Source organism: Cheilinus undulatus, linkage group 2, assembly GCF_018320785.1.
Source record: "Cheilinus undulatus linkage group 2, ASM1832078v1, whole genome shotgun sequence".
In the NCBI taxonomy this organism is placed as follows: domain Eukaryota; kingdom Metazoa; phylum Chordata; class Actinopteri; order Labriformes; family Labridae; genus Cheilinus; species Cheilinus undulatus.
The window spans coordinates 6,846,392-6,863,945 of record NC_054866.1 but is presented as its reverse complement, the minus strand read 5'-3'; the positions used below and the strand labels follow the sequence as shown (position 1 = coordinate 6,863,945).

At 40.0% G+C, this 17,554-nt stretch overlaps 1 protein-coding gene across 1 annotated transcript in view; it reads left to right on the top strand.

Moving 5' to 3' along the window:
* The window catches only part of dner (delta/notch-like EGF repeat containing), a 92,441-nt gene extending 79,616 nt beyond the window's left edge, over window positions 1-12,825 (top strand). Inside the window, exons 9-13 of the mRNA XM_041810646.1 lie at window positions 4,747-4,869; window positions 5,699-5,812; window positions 9,032-9,163; window positions 9,241-9,487; window positions 11,544-12,825. Of these exons, the coding sequence (XP_041666580.1) occupies window positions 4,747-4,869; window positions 5,699-5,812; window positions 9,032-9,163; window positions 9,241-9,487; window positions 11,544-11,655 (728 nt within the window). The 3' untranslated portion in view covers window positions 11,656-12,825. The remainder of the gene's footprint in view (window positions 1-4,746; window positions 4,870-5,698; window positions 5,813-9,031; window positions 9,164-9,240; window positions 9,488-11,543) is intronic.
* The last annotated feature ends 4,729 nt before the right edge of the window (window positions 12,826-17,554 follow it).

Below are 17,554 nucleotides of genomic sequence, written 5' to 3'. Positions count from 1 at the left end.
AAATGTTAAAGCTGATTTCCCCTAAAACGTCTGATGAAATTCATCAAAAGGTAAAGATGAATCACCCAAATTTCCATGAAAAAATTTCAAAATTTCAAAGGAACTGCCCCCTCATATGTACATGCAGGTTAATGTAGTGATTTAGGAATTAATCTCGTTTCAATATTAATTATAACGTCAGCCTAATGAATCATAGAGCAACCCTGCCCTGCATCATAAATACAAGTTATTGATAAACCAACAGGAATAGGTTCATTCTCACAGGAAGTCCTGCCGCAGGCTCTCTGCCTCAGTGCACCACTGCCACCCTGAGGATTAACGGTGTACTGCAGGCTAACTTCATTCAAGGCTTTTCACCCATGAAAACTCTGATATCTGTTTTTTTCATACACCTCAGTCCTGATAAAGGACTGATGCGTGTGCTTTTTTAAAACAAATCGCAGTTTGAAACTATTTTTTCTAGACAAATGCAAACATATGTTTAAGGCTGATGAGGCCGTTACTGCAGTGGTGCCAGACAATCCAGTGTACACACAATAGTCTTTCCTGCATGTAAATGACACCTATGTCCCCATGTGCAATTACACATCACAGAGAGAACATGTGAGAGAGACTAACGCTGTACCACATCAAAGCCCAGACAAACCACGCAGATGAAACTGACCATTAAAACAACAGACATCACACTAGGCCTGTTATAAAGCTACTCCAGAGGACCGTGAAGTAAAAGCTTGGACTGAGCAGGAAACTGATGCATCATTTGGCAACTCAATTTAAAAAAAAAAAAGAGAGAAGATAGAGCAAGAGGAAAATTGCATCAAATGTATTTCACCTTGCAGAGCAGATGGATTTTCCAGACAGTCATCAGGCAAATCCTTTTTGTAAAGCTGCAAATCCTCAAACTTTGTGCAGAAACCAAGAGTGATTTGAACCAATCAGGGTCATTTAGGGAGAACGAGGCAGTAGGCAGGGTGGGTTTAAGTCAGTCTGTGGGTCCCTCTCATCACAAAACTATGCACAACCTCTGGGTCCCGTCTCTGACCCGCCATGACCCGGACATTGTTCTCGATCCGTCGTGATGAAGGATCTTCCAATTTCTTAAACGCACCTGAAGGAGGCGAGGATGGAGGAGAGAGGAGGCTTCTGGAGGAGCTCAGACCGAGGAAACACGTCATCCACCAGACTTCCAGAAGTCTTTGGACCTGATATGATTGATTTAGAGATGTAGAGCATAAAAGCCTGCTTTGCTTTCACATGGAGGTTTTTTTTTTTTTTCAAACTCCAAGCGTGCTTTCATGTGTTTTACACTGAGGAAAGGCTTCGATCTAGTCACTCTGCCATAAAGCCCAGATCAGTGAAGGGCTGCAGTCATGGTTGTCCCTCTGGAACTGTCCCATCTCCACACAGGATCTCAGTCAGAGTGACCATCAGGTTCTTGATCACCTTTATAACTAAGGCCATTCTCCCTTAAATTATAATTTTCAGAGCAAAACTTCTACATATTGCATCTTTAAAGATAAAGAAGAGCCTGATTGTTGAGTTACAGGTAAAAATCCTTAAACCCTTAAACAGCAGGGGTGTCCAAACACTGGCCTGTGGACTCCATTTTTAATAGGCCCATGGTAAATACAAAAAACAAAATGAAATAAGACTGATGTTACAGCATGAAGCTTCTCTTTAAATGTGTTTATCTTAGTTTCAGCACTAGGTGGTGCTGCTGTGATACAGATTTCTAAATCAAATCACTCTTACTATCTCCATCACCAAAAGTTCTATAAAGTTTGCCAGCTTCCTGCAGGTTGCTCTTCTTTAGTGTCTGAATGTGGAGATGAGCCGTCAGCATCTCCCCTCTCACCCTGACCAGGGTCACTAAGGATATCTAAACTGGTTCAATAATGTTAGTACACTAAAGATGAGCTTTATCAAAGTGGCCCTAAGTGAACAAACATTTGGACCCTCCTGGTCTAGAGAATCTTTAAAAAGACTGTCTCTGCTCATAGAGTAATGTTGATGTTTTATTCTGATGCTGACTGAATCAAACTCATAAGGAGAGGCTGAGATTCAGGAGGATGTGATTATGAAAAGCTCTGAGCAGCTTTGGATGTTTGGAGGTAAAATCCTGATCAGGAGGCGGATAAAGTTCCTGTAAGGGAGTTTTTGTGCAGAAATAGAGGTTTATTCAGGATTAATAAGTCTCTGTGTTAATCTGCCCTTCTTTTCCTAGCTGAGAAACACGCCTACATCTAAATGTTAAATTCAGTATGGACAGGTTTATTATTCCTTTTATTTATGAAGTTTATTAGGTCTAGTCTTGGGGGTTCTGTACTCATACCAGAGGTTTGCACAGGGAATCCAGATTTAACGTCAATAATAAAGATGCTGAAGTTACTAACAGGAAATTTAATCGTTCACCCGTCTCCTTAGTAACAGTTTTTCATCAAGAATGAACAAATTTTCATAAAAAGGTAAAATGTCTCAGTTTCAACATCTGATATTTTTTATGTTTTATTGTGAATGTAATGTAGGTTTATGATGTTTAACATTCATTGTATTCTATTTCTAATCCCATTTTCACAGCGCCCTAACTTTTTTGATATTAGAGTTGTAGATATGCAAGTAAAGTACACTTAAATAGCAAGTAATCACAATGTTCAGTACATTCAATAGCAGTTTAAACCAAGACAGTCTGGCTGCAGACCGTTCATATGAGATGCCTTATATCTCAGAATGGAAATGCACACTAAAACTTTCAAAATAAAACCAGGTTAAACCGTTTAGGGCAGTGTTACTCAACCCTGCTCAACCAAAGAGGCAAACTGATTAAACATACCTTTGAAAGAGCCAGTATTGCAGTGATTAAAGGTGGGAAAAATGTTATAAAAGGGGCAAAGTAGGCATGAAAGTGGCAACAAAGGGCAGAAAGTGGCAAAAAGGGGGGGGAGATTGGCTTCAATGGCAAAATGCAGCTTAAATGAGTGAAAGTGGCAAAAAAAAAAAAAAAATGCAACAAAGGAGGAACAATTGCAAAAAGTAGGATTAAGATGCAAAAATTGGTCAAAATGGCAAAAACAGGGTGAAAGTGGCAAAAATGGGCTAAAAGTTTCAAAAAGAAGTGACCAAAGTGGGCTTAGAGCAGTAAAAATGGATTACAAGTGGCTTAAAATAGAAAAAGGGGAAAAATGTCAAATTATTGCGATGGAAATATACTGACAGAAGTTATCGGTTGACAATTAAAGCCAACTGTAAAATATTGTGGGACCAAACCGATTAATGTGACTTGCAATGGATAATTTCTGAAGTCAAAGTTTCCCTTTTTATGGTTTTCTGGACAAATAATATTTGAAATTGAGTCTTTAAGAGGGAAAAATCACCTCAAAAGAGCCACATGTAGCTCAAGAGCCACGTGTTGACTATCACTGGTTTAGGGTTAGCGTAATGATTTGGATATCAAAAGTTAAAAGTTAAAACCTGATTACAAAACATTTAATTATTAATCTAAGTAAACAGTCTGCTAACAGGACGAAAGCTAATCTTTCATAAAAACATTCTCAAACAGCAAGCATGGTAAGTGGACTTGAGCTTGTATAGCGCTTTCCTCGTCATCTGACTACTCAAAGTGGACATTTGGCTGTCATGTATTAGCCACTCCCATTCAGTTACATCCACGCCCATTTACACGCTACTGACGAGCAGTTTGAGCAAACTGGGGTTAAGAAATAAAGTTATAAAGTTAAGCTCACTAAGCGGCTACGCACGTTTTATCTACATTTCCAAGATAGCTTTAGCTACTTTTGCAAAAAAATCCAGTCGCTAAAGCTAAGCTCAAAAAGCCACTATGTAAGCTACACAGATGATGTCTACATGAGCTTTAGCTACATTTGCTAAAGCTCACGTTGCGAAAGCCAACTTAAATATCAATAACGTAGCTACAATATTAACATAGCTCACCTAGCTAAAGCTAAGCTCAAAAAGGAGCTTTATAAGCTACATTATGCTACATAGCTACATTAGCTTTATTAATGTTTGCTAAAGCTCACATTATCAAAGCTAACTTAGCGACATTGGCTTGTGTAATAACTTTAACTTTGTAGCTAACATGGCTATGTTAGCTTTGGCTAAAGCTAATAAAGCTAAACAGTTCGCGTAACTACTTCTAAATCAGGTCTATACATAATTTAATCCCAGACCCTCTGACCTTTTTCTCTGTTTAATGTATTTAAATGTTTCTTTTGTCTATAGTGTTTGGAATGAGGATATTTCATAAATGTAACTGCCAGGCTTTGATTATGAATAAAGTTAAATTTGAAAAAAATCTAAAAAAAAAAAAAAATCTAAAACTTGAAATACGTTACGGCACTTCCTATAAAAGATGTAAAACGTCTCTGATGAAATGTCTGTGAGAGTGGCTGTCAGATCAGTAAAGTCTGCAGCCTCGCCCCTCTTGTTTCAGTTGTCTTAAGTTTTGTGTTTTACTGTATTTATTTGCATCAGAGTTTATCAATATAAATGGTACAACAAATGGTGATGATAGTTACATATAAATATGTTCCTTACATCAAATAATAAATATTTATGATTATTAAGTTGAAATTATCCTACAGTTTATAAAAGCTGACTTTAATGTACTGGCTTAGTACAACTCTTTAAAGGTTCAAACCTGATTTGTTCACCTCATCACGTCATTGTACTCATTAGAAACCTTTGTTGACTCCAATATTAAACATTCTCCTTGTTTGTCCCTTTCAGGCTACCATGGCCTGTACTGTGAGGAGGAGTATAACGAGTGTCTGTCGGCGCCATGCCAGAACTACGCCACCTGCAGGGATCTCATCAACGCTTATGAGTGTGTGTGCACGCCACAGTTTGAAGGTACGTGGAGAATGGAGTTACTGTCACACAGAGGAGGGAACCAGAAATATATCTCTGTTAATACAGACGTTAATGTTAATAACATCACAAGTCTTTATGATGCCATTAAGACTGGGAAGGAGGGGGATAAGACACGCCCACTCCCTCCTTCCTACTGTCCCTTATCAGCCACAACATCATCCAGTCAGTGCTGCTTTTTAGATTTGATTATCAGCCATAATGTCAGAACTATTCAAGGCAGATTTAATAAGCTATCTGAGAGAGAAACTGCGATTTATGGTCATGGAGAAGACACTGTTTCTCTTAGAACTGGCCTCTAAAAACATAGATTATTCACAATCTCAGACAACAGTACTGCATTACCCACAATCAGGTCAGTCAGTCAGGTGTCACATCTACGTCCCTGATTGGTTATGCTGAAAACTTCAATGCATGATCAAGTACTGCTATTAGAAATGAATTTAATGGTTGTTTTTATCATGTTACAGACAGAAGTTAGTACATTTTGCAGTCCATGGTTTATTTATAACTAGGGTCAACAGAACTACATTTCCCACAGTCACTGAGTGTCACAGCAATGTCTCTGATTGGCTGATGTTGCCTTTATGAGCAAAATGCTCATTCTCAATCCGATTCTGCTGCTAGAAGTGAATTTAACGGTTGTTTTCCAGCTAACAATGGTTTAAATAGTGTTTACAGACAGAGATGATAGCAGCATTTAAGGCGTCCAGCTCCCAGAGAGGCAAATATCTGTAAAAGTGCCTTTTTCTCTCTGTATACCCCTGTTTTTTCAGAGTTTCACTGGATCCTCTGTTTTTTATCCATGCAGGCAGACACTGTGAAATCTACAAAGATCCATGTCTGAAGCTGCGATGCCAGAACGGAGGCCGCTGCGAGAGTTCAGGACTCAATGCTTCCTGTGCCTGCCCGCCTGGATACAAGGGTGAGCACCGGGACTGTGACGGGTCTGTAGAGAAGTAGATGAGCTTCCTGTTAGTATGTAACTCACAACAAGGATTGCATTTACATGATCACTAATATATCAGTCTTTATCTTCTTCTGGAATTACCTGATCAGTCCTGTAGTCATTTAAATGTTTTTTCCAATGGCCAAACATGTAAAACTGCTATGTCGGATTATTACTATTACTGGTTTATTCCCTGTTATCATATTAAAGTGATCATGCAAGCGTCCTCTTTGTTAAAGGGCAAGAGGGTGAAGATTAGGTTATCTGCATTAAGTGTTTTTGGGTTTAAAAACGTCTCAAAGCTGCATGTGAGCCAAAGTTTCTGCTTCCTTTTTGGGGATGATTATTGATGCAAAGCTCAAGAGCACATTTCAACATTTTTAGAGCATGACTTATTAATTTTGGGCTCAGATTTTTCTTCTAACTTTCCACTAAAACCTGCCTTGGTGCTCTAAACTGCCTCCTTGTGCTTAGATTTTCTCTGTTTGTGCTTAAATGTCTGTTTGCTCTCATATCTTTAGTTTCTTGCTCAGATTTCCTGCTCTGATGCTCCAACTATTGTCCTCTCATTCAGGTTGATTCTGCTGGTTTTTAAACCAACACTCTGATTTTTTTCTCTGTGAGCATGGAACATAATTTTGCTCTTGGATTTGTGATGATCCGACCAATCGTGTTTGTTCTGCTTGTTGTTGCCGTGCTGTTCTCCAGGAGACATTTGCTATGATCTCACTAAGAGAGTCCCAACATTCAATCACATACACAACCACTGGAAGTTTGAGAGCCAGAAATCATCATCACACTTTAACTGTAATTATCAAAAAATCTTTAAAAAATAACAAAAAAGTGAAACCAGCATAAAAAGCTGAATAATGTGTTTACTTCTTAAAACCAAAATGGATTCTGTAGGAGGAACTGAGTTTGTGTTACAGGGTTTGGAAGTCAACTGAGATGATTTGTGTGTTTGTGATAAAATGTTGGAACTCACTTAGTTGTTTTCACACCTAAGTCTTTGATCCAGACTTCTGAACTTTTCCGTTTGATCTGAACCTAAATGACAGGTAGGAAACCTCTCCTGGACCATGGTCCAGACCAGACAGCCCAACCTTGGTCTGACCCAAAGAGGCAGTCTCATCCAGACCAAACTGAACCGCGGCTGGGTTCACGCCTAGTTTGAAAGCATTATTTTGAAGGTTTGAACTGAGACGAATTTACGGCAAGAGAACCATAAAAGGAAATCCAACACCAAAACAAGCCGTGGAAACATGTGGGGAGAAAAGACATTATCAGGGGCCAACTTAAAACACATAAACTTTCCAACTGTTTTCCGAGAGAGTGATCCAAGAGGACAGGAGAACAGTACCACCTGAAGATAAAGAAACGGGGGCAGCAGTTTATGAATGTGTGTGATGATCTGTGAAAAAGTGATGCTTCCACGAGTCACACCACTTAGCCTCTCTCCTGAGTCAGCATTGCCATGGCTCACAGGATTACATACTGTCTTCTCCTTTCCTGTGGAAGCTCTTAAGGCTAAAACTCGGGCTAGCCACATGTACTGGTCTTTGAGTTGGCCATTCATGTTTGTTCTGTATACAAGCTACCAGTCAGTGTAAACTATAGAGACACGTAACCCACATAGTTAAAGACGATATCATGTAGATCATGTGATGTAATGTCTGTTGGTCTGTTTGCAGTAATATCAGAGTGAAACCAACTGAACTAAATATATACAATGTAACAAAATCACAAATCTTGGTCAAGCCATTCAGGTGTGAAAACACCCTTAAAGAACCTGTAAAGAGAAACCCCAAATTTGCGCCTTAATACACTAGATATGTATCCTTGCAAAGCAGATGGATATACCCGTTTCCTTGTTTCTCACTGGCGAATCCATCTTGCAAGGCTCCCATCTGAACCGTTTTGGCCCGGTTAGAAAGTGACAGGACCAATCAACGACGAGGGGCAGTACTTTCAGGCGCAGCAGAGTCGTGACGTAAACAAGCAGCAACAAGAGCTGGTGCAGTTATGGAGGAAGAGATTAGCGTGGATGCTGCTAAAGCGCCACTTTTATCAAAACTTGACGACATTTCTTCGTTAAGAGAAGAACAAAGAACAGCAGTTAGCTGTTTTAAACGTCTGTTACTTACATGCCCACAGTAACCATGTTTCGCGTTATTCCTCAGTAGCTGTGCACGCACGGTTTGATAGCAGCTACGTCACGTGTTTTGTTGCTCTGATTGGCCCATAGAGATGTGACAGACAGAACATTCATCCAATCACACTCCGAGTTTTTTTTCAAAGCCTCTGCCTTTTCTCAAACATTTCCCTTTGAAGCTTTCCTAGATGGATGTGTGAAACAAATCAATCTGACGTGTCAGGTTACTAGAAATGTTGGAATAAGGTTGCTGTAAATATGTAAAAACACTGAGATCTGCATGTCACTGAATTTTGGATTTAGACCGTGAGAAAGTTTTTCACCTCTTTCCTGCCTGGGTTTAATTTGGGCAGAGCATATATATGGGCTGGTTTTGTCACCGGCCCACAACGGTGAATAACCCTGGCCCGCCAATGCTACAATGATATAAAATCACAGAGCAGTTCCCCTCAGTACAGTCTGTTATTAGCTGATGTCACTGCCTTCACTGAAAGTTAACAGCCAGTTAAATGCTGTTTTTTGTAAATTGTGAGGTAAACTTCCCTAATCTATCAGCTACAGTGGTCTACAGATCACTAAAAGCATCAAACAGAGATTTGAACCAGAAAACAGACTTTGTCTCTGCTCTGGCACAGAGCCAGGCAGCTGCGCTCTGATAACAAGGTCACTGTAAGGTCAGGGGGCGGGCAAATAGCTTTTTTTTTTTTTCATTTGAGAGGATTGTATCTCTCTTGTGTAGGTGTAGCTTCAGCTCATTAATTGACATGCTCACACCATCCTAGAGCAGATATCTAACCATATCACCTAAAGATTTGAGTGCAAACACACATTTACAACACTATCTGAGTCATTTTAGCAAAGGGACGCAGTTTAGAGCATAAAGGAGGGTTTGAATGGAAAGTTATAAAAAAAAATGTGACAGCAAAATTAATAAGTCATGATTTAAAAACTTTAAAATGTGCTCTTGAGTTTTGGAACAATAATGACACCACAGGTTTTTTCACGTTTTTTTCCATTAATTTAAACCCACCATGTCCACCTAGGGGAGAATTGTGAGGTCGACATCAACGAGTGCGAGTGCAACCCTTGTCACCACGGAGGCACCTGCATCGACCAATCAAATGGCTACACCTGCCACTGCCAACCTGGGTGGGTTGGACCGAGCTGTGAGATCCGTAAGTGAGCCGCCACCAAAATTCAGTTCATCTACAAACCTGAAAACCAGCTGATTTTACGTCTGTTTGTTTGTCAGACCTGCAATGGAAGCCTGCTCACACCGACGACACGCTGACCAACATGCCTCGCCACTCCCTCTACATTATCATCGGAGCGCTGTGTGTGGCCTTCGTCCTCATGCTCATCATCCTCATTGTGGGGATCTGTCGCATCAGCCGCATTGAGTACCAGGGCTCGTCCCGCCACGCCTACCAGGAGTTCTATAACTGTCGCAGCATCGACAGCGAGTTCAGCAACGCCATCGCCTCCATTCGCCATGCAAGGTCAGTGATGAGATCAGAGACATAAGGAGCAACATAGAAACATGGTAGAACAGCCACAGTTTTTGTATCTTCAATAATGTAATACTTTTATGTTCACGCTTTGAGTGATATAGGTGTCAGACCTTTTTCCAGGAAATACTGTTTACCTTTTTGTTGTTGGCTGTTATTTCAGTGGTTAGCATAACACTGTGATGGTCAAGGTAGTTTACAAGTTATAACGGTTAAACACAGAAGCAGTTTCATATTTAAAGAGTAACCAAAGCCCAGACTTCCAGCCTTGATTGATCTATCCAGGAATTTAAGCAAATGTCTTTATGACACCACGTCTCTAATGTCTTTATGATGTCATAAAGACTGGGAGATAGGGGCAATAAGACACACCCACTCCTTCATTCCTACTGTCCCTTATCAGCCACAACTTCTATGCTGCTTTTTAGATTTGATTATCAGCTATAATGTTGTACAGTTTAAGGTAGACTCACCACGAGCTACCTGAGTGAGAAACCATGATGCATGGACATGGAAAAGAAACTATTTGTCATGTCATTTACCTTGTTTTGAGAAAAATATGGTTTATTCATGACACAGGCCAACAGCACTACATTACCCACAATCCTAGAGTGTCACAGTGACGTCCCTGATGAGCTGAACCTGCCTGTTTGCACCAATCATTCAATCTATTACAGCCTCTCAAAGGGAATGTATCAATCTTTTTCTAAAGATCTTGTCTAAAAAATAAAGGTATGACAAAGGTATATGATCAGGTAAAAGACAAACCTTGCAAAGCAGACAGATGGCCCAGATTCCATGTCTGTCATCAGGCAAATCCATATGTCAACGCTCCAGTCTGAAATGATTGGACCTAACCAATCAGCATTGTTTGAGGAGAATGAGGCGATAGCTACGGGCAGGGTTTAGTTGTACTGGAAGCTGTGCTGGTGTAGCAATTAGCTCAGATGTATAGATGTACAGAAGCTCTAGTATAGCAGCAGTTTTAGAGGAAGTGGACCATGTTTCTTGATTAAATGAAGAGTAAAAAACAGAACAAAGCTTTTCATGACTGAAAGATTTTCCCACTCTTTTGTGGACCTGCTTTTTGATAGTTACAGTGAGGGTTAAGTTGTACTCTAAGCCTGTATGTACAATAGTTGAGCCTTTGTAGCGATTAGCCAGGATGTAGCTGTAGTGTAACGGCAGTTTTATCCAAACTGGACCACATTTGTTTATTAACCAAGCGCAAAGAGCCACACTGAAAGCTGGCAGAGCAGAAACTTCAACGGACCAGCCTCCCCATGAGTTTGATCCACCAACAAACTCCACTGTTCAAACGATAGCAGTGCCTGTCTGCCAAGCTTAGGTTACTACTGGAGCTGTGCATGTTCTACCTCATTTAGTCTTGTCACTCTGATTGGCCCCTAATGATGCCAGACAAAGAGTTCGTCCAATCACCTTCTGAGAATTTTTGTAAAAGTCCTGCCCTTCTCAACTCTTCGTATGGTAGGTTGATGTAAATGTGAAACATATCCATGCAATGCATATATGAAACAGTTTATCTGACTTGTTAGGATAGTAATATACATAAATACCTTTATCATCAAATTAATTCAATGAGACCAACAGCACTAGGATATCCACAATAGTAAAAGTGTCACAGTGACGTTTCTGATTGGTTGATCTCGCCTTTATGCGCAAAACATCCACATTCAGTTTGGTTCTACTTCTAGAAGTGAATTTAACAATCCAGCAAAAGTCAGTTTAAATGGTGAGAAAAAGACAATGGACTGCAAGTTTGAGCTGTGGTCTGCTGTTAGTGAGGTTAAAGGTAGAGGGAAAAGTGGGCGGTAACTGTTGAGCTCAATGGTGGCGATGGATGGCGCCAATACATCAAAGCTTAGCCAGCAGAAAATTATTATTTTTAGAAGAACTTAAATATTTTGTGCTCAGAAGTCAAAATTTGGACCCAAACTGATCAACACTATTACTAAATACACAGACAGAGCCTTATGCATGTTAAAGGCGTGTTCAAGAACTGTTTGTTTTGTTGTCGTCCCTTTAGATTTGGAAAGAAGTCCCGGCCCGCCATGTATGATGCCACCCCCATTGCCTATGAAGACTACAGTCCTGATGACAAGCCTTTGGTGACCCTCATCAAGACGAAGGATTTGTAAAACACAACTTAATCACAAGCCAATCACAAGCTCTACACGTACCACGCACAGACACGTAGATTCACGTACATACATGAAGAAAGTCAGTAAAAATAATACTCATTTTTAATATTAAGAAAAAATAACAGCAGCAAACATAACTGAATGTAAAATGGAGGAAAAAATCCAAAACATGCTCTGTAGTTAAAAAAATGGAGTTTGATACGCCTATTTTCCTGTCAGAGCCCACGATAAGGCTTTACTGTAGCATACAAGCTTTTTAGCATCAGATAAGTTACTAAAACAGACGGCACTAACCTCTGCTGATCAAGGGCCGAGACGAACGCTGAGGTCAGACGCCACAACTTTTTCGTCCGTTACTGTGGTCACTATGTCAGATCAGGTATGCCATAACTAGCCAATGGACTATGCGGGGGGTACCTAGCCAATGACCGCAACTGACATGTAGACGTTGAAATAAGGGGCGAGGCTAGACAACACCTGGAAAGAAGACATGTTGTACATACTGTACTAGATATTTGAAGTATTTGTTTGTCTACATTTCTCATTTTCCTTACATTGCGGTCGTCCCTTGGCAACATAACGTAAAGGCAAAGATGTTCTCAGAGTTGACAGACTTTTCTCTGTCTTTTAGTAAATCTCGCAGCACCATTTTCTTCGCTCTACCTTCATTTGGTTTGCTTACCCTTGTGACCGTAGCACATGCTGAACACTCTGTGCTCTCATTAGTCAATGCCTTTGACGTGATGTATGGAATCATTATTGTTGCAAAACTCGAGCACATTTCAACATTTTGAGATCATGACTTATTGTTCTAAACTGCCTCCTTGTGCTTAGATTTTCTCTGCTTGTGCTCAAAATGTCTGCTGGCTCTCAAATCTTTAGTTGCTTGCTCAAATTATCTGTGTTTGAGCTCAAACCATTCTCCTCTCATGTAGGTTGACCCTACGTACATATTGCAGTTAAAAGTGACCCAAAATCTGTTTTTTTTTTTTTGTTTTGTTTCTTTTTTGCTCAGACTTGACCCTTGCATGATTTTTCCTGATAGCGTGAATAGCACAAGTCACATTGAATCTTATCTTTTCATATCAGCTTTTTTTTTCCATTTTTGACCAAAAATGGCTCTTGTTTTGACATGGAGGCTTTTATTTTGAAAAGCTCACCTTACTCTATGTTCACAAGATTTCCTTTTCCTCAAGTATTTCATTGAAAAAAACAAAATAGCAGAATTGAAAAATAAAAACAATAGAAAAACAAAACAAAACAGGAATTGCACCCCTTTTTCTAAAATGTTATTTGTTTTTCCGTTTTTTTTCCATTTTTGGTCAAAAACAAAAAACAGAATAATGACCGTTTCTCCCAACCAGGAAATAGATCTGCCAGAAAATACACTGACCTCAATCAAATACATGTCTGATCTTCTGGAATTCACCTGCAGTTCTAACCGCTGAACAAAAAAAGAAAACAGATATAAGAATTATCAGTTCGAGGATTCGAGTATTTAGGGCTGCAGTGTGAATGTAGCTTTGTCAAACTGGCACCCTCTGATTTTCCTCTGTTTTCACGTACGAAACTTTCTCTGTCTGCTCCAAACATGCAGGGCTCAATGGTGTTGTTTCGGAAGTAAAAATTTTCCTCCATTGTGGATTAGTTTAACTGGTTAGACTTAGCATGAGATACCCAAGTATGAAATGATGGTATATGCTCCTGTAGAAGATAAAAGTTTGCAAGGTATGAACCCCGTTTAGATAAAAACATCACAATCTCACCATAATACCCACAATTCTTCAGTGTCATAGCAACATCTCCAATTGGAATCTCCAGTTAAGACGGAAATGTCTACCGAGCCTCAAACAAAGGCTGTTGACTGTTGATGACACTACATGCTGCAGAAGTTTGAAGCAATATGCAAATTCCAATATATGACATTATTTCAAATGTAAACACTGTTCTAAAGATAAGAGTTAATAAAAGGTACATATATGATTTTAAAGCTTTGAAAACTATCCTAAACAACAAACAAAATGGATAGCAATGGATTGTGGGATGCATAGTTCTTTCCTCCTTGTAAATAAATATGTACACAGTCTTGTCCCTTTACCTTTTTTTTAATGTTTCTGAATGGTGATTTTGCGCCAAATCGAATGTTCTATAGTCATGAGTAGCTGGTTAGTTTGGTTCATGCAATAAAGCATTGTAATAATGATTTTGCAAAACGTCTACAAGGGATTTGAATGGCAAATTTCACTTCCGGATCCGGAGCCCCTGATAAAAAATGGGTGGGCACTGTTGAGCTCTATTTCTGTTCTTGGATTGTTTTGATGAACCAACCAATAGGAAACAGGTAGAGGATCAAACAATCATGATTGCTCTGCCCGTTGTTGCTGTGCTGTTCTCAAGGAGACATTTGCTTTGATCCCACTAGAGAGTTCCAACATTCTGTCACATACACACTCATTTTAAAAGTCCTAGAGCAAAAATCATTATTTAACTAAATAAATAAATAAATCATATAATAATTTGTCTAATTTTAAGGCAAAAATTAACTCTGAAGGAAAAACTGAGTTGGCGTTACAAGGCTTTGAAGTAGACTGAGATGATGTGTGTGTATGTGACAGAATGTTAGTACTCTATTAGCAAGATCAAAGCAAATGTCTCCTGGAGAACAGCATAGCAACAACGGGCAGAGCTAACATGATTGGTTCATCCTCTTCCTGTTTCCCACTGGTTGGAACATTTAAAAAAAAAACAATCCAAGAGCAGAAATAGGTTTCGTGCGTGCAGAGAAAGTTTCGTACGATAAATCCAAGTGTCAGTTTGACAAACAAAATGTTGCTCAACGTAAATGGCCTTCAAGTGATGGAATAAATCATAGAAGGCAGAAAGAGAAATAGGTCATACCAGACCTTTTGTCGGGAGTTTGTAAAGAGTCTCAGATGTGTTCTTGGTCCACATAACACAAGGGCAAAAACCATCAATTTCTAGGGCTGATGGGTCCTGAAACCCCATGGCCATCATATCGGGGTGCAGTCCTGGTTATATCGTGTCGTCTGACCTCGGCTTTAGTCTGCACCAGACCGCCTGCCTGTCGTCCTAGAGCCTCAGCGTCTCAGCTTAAACTCAGCAGACGGGGCTGACAGCCGTTGTAGGAAAAGTTTCACTCCTCTCGGTGCGTACGCCGCCTCTTTTTCTATATTTAAAGGTTTCTGCAGTAGGTTGCCTTACTTTGTGCATGGTTAGATTTGATGTTCTGTGTTTCTTTAAAAATCCTTTGTAATGGGTTGTTGTTGTTGTGTTTTTAATTGCAGTTATATTTCTCTCTGTCGGGATTTTACCAGATATTTCCTTTGGGGTAACTTGTGGTTAGTAGAACAAAAACATTCATGTACACAGTATAAGTCACATATTTCCTTTATTTTAAAGTACATATTGTCCTGTTCTTTACATGCAAGTTTCTCAGTGGTGTATGATTAGTAAAGAAATGGTGCATTTCCTGATGTAGTACCGGCTCAACTTGGCTCAACTTGACTCAGTTTTGGTCCCAGGCTCTTCTTCTCCATGTGGTCCAGCAGTCAGATTGAATACTGCTGAAAAGAACAGGAATGTCTGGTCAAGTTATACAGCAGAAGGTAGACTGCCACAAAAGGGATTAGATTCCTGTGCTCCCAGTGACAGTGCTCTCTGGCCAATCAGTGGTTAGCAGTGTCTTTACCGAGTGAAACTTTCCATTTCATGATCCCAAATGGGAAATCAAAAATAATCGAGCACAGTTGAACCAAGCCAAGGCGGTACCACATGACGGCATGGCCCCACCAGTGGGTTTACTGGAGCACCGTGACCCTTCCATCCTGCTGTCTGTATCTCAGTGATTTTAGCAGAATAGGTCGGTTTGTTTCTCAAAGAACAGTAGTGGATTTAACTCTGTACCTGTGTATGCCAGTGTACACATTCACCTGTAGTATTGAAGGTGTGGAGTCGAGAGTTTCCTCGCTGGATCGGAGACGGCGGGGGATGATTGCTCCAGGATCGATGTGCTTCTGTGTGAAAATCTCTGTGTGTGCAGCTGTGTAGTCTCTCTCCAGGTGGAGTGATGTTTTATCAATAGGCTCAGCTAGCGTTTTGATTTCTTTCTCTCATTTAAACACAACAACCTCATAGTTACCTATTATCTATGTTAAAGATGTAAACAATAAAGATTCGACTGAACAGAACAGACATGGTTTCTGGTTTGATTTTATGTCGACTGTATCAGAGGTTCCTAAATGGTCTAACGCCCGACCATCAACTCCTTCAACCCAAAATGGGGATATTCCTACCAATCAGAGTACGTTCAGACCATGGAACAGTTTGACCCTCAGAAGCATAGACGTTTGAATTATTTTCTGGGGTGGGGTTAGGGTTCATGGATAAACACTCAGTCAGTTCTGATATGATTAAAGCAATTTGATAACTTTGCAGCTATTAAGATAGAATGTAACATTTCATTTTCATAACAGCATCTTTTTTGTTAAGAAAATTAAAGTTTCATCAATAATAAATCTGTATTTAGGTTTGTTGTATGACAGGCCATTGTGTTTTGAACCGCCAGGTCAAATTTCAGTCAAATAAAACATCTCAAGTTGATAAAAATCAAGCTTTAAAATAATGAAAAATGGGGCAGTAAAATCTGCTCCAGGATGGTGTTGGCGTGTCTGTTGAATGAGCTGAAGCCACGCCCACTCAACAGATAAACGATACTCTCAGTTGTCAAAAAAAAAAAAAAAAAAAAAGCTACAACCTGATTGGATGAAAGCATGAAAGCACTCATTCTACAAGCCTGCCCCCTGACCTTACGGTGACCTTGCGATCAGAGCGCAGCTGCCTGGCTCTGTGCCAGAGCGGCGACAAAGTCCCTTTTCTGGCTCAAATCTCTGTTATGATGCTTTTAATAATCCATAGACCACTGTGGCTGATAGATTTGGCTAATTTACCTCACAATGCGTAATTGCTGTTAGCTTTCATTGAAGGCAGTGAGATCAGCTAACAACAGACTGTACTGAGATGAACTGTCCAGTTATTTCATATCATAGAGTGGTGCAGTCGGGGTGTAATTTTGTAGGCAAACACGGAAGTTAGCGTTGCATGGGTTCCCTCGGCGTCGAGCCTATGGGATTTTTCTGTGGGCTTTTGGATTATTGTGTCTGTGTCCAATAAAAGTTTATGAAATTTACAGATTACAGATTACTTACAGAGAAAACTCATTCAAAAATCCCATAGACTTTCAGATGAGGGAACCGGAATGCTAAAATGCTAACTTCCGCGTTGTAGGACTCACTCCTTCACCACTCTATTGTAGCATTAGGAGGGAGAGGTTACGCCTCTTTCTGGGTCGGTGACATCACCAGTCCACATATTTGCCCCTTCCCAAATTAAACCCAGCCAGGAAAGAGGAGAAAAACTGTATGATTAAAACAGTTTATATAAAAAATTCAGTCAGATGTGGACCTCAGTGTTTTCACATCTTTATGGCAACCATATTCCAACATGTCTAGAGTGTTAAGACACACATTATGGATTCCACTTTACAGGATCTTTAAACAAACCATGCAATTGAAAGAACATAGGCCCTGTTTGAAATAACCTCGAATGACAGTCAGACTACATCTGAACCAAGCGGCAACCTCCGCTCCTGAAAAATGAAGTCAATGCGGAAGTGCAAAAAATTGCAATACCGCGAGTGTCCACTTGAGGCTGGCTGCAGGAACACCAGAAGTCCCATCTGGACATCTGTTTAACAGCCGGTTTTTACACTGGAAATAAACTGGTTTACAGCCTGGTTCAAAACACCAAGCGTGTCTCATTAGCTAGTGTCTTACTGTGCTCTCACTGTACGGGGGTTGAATTTTTTTGTACCACAATC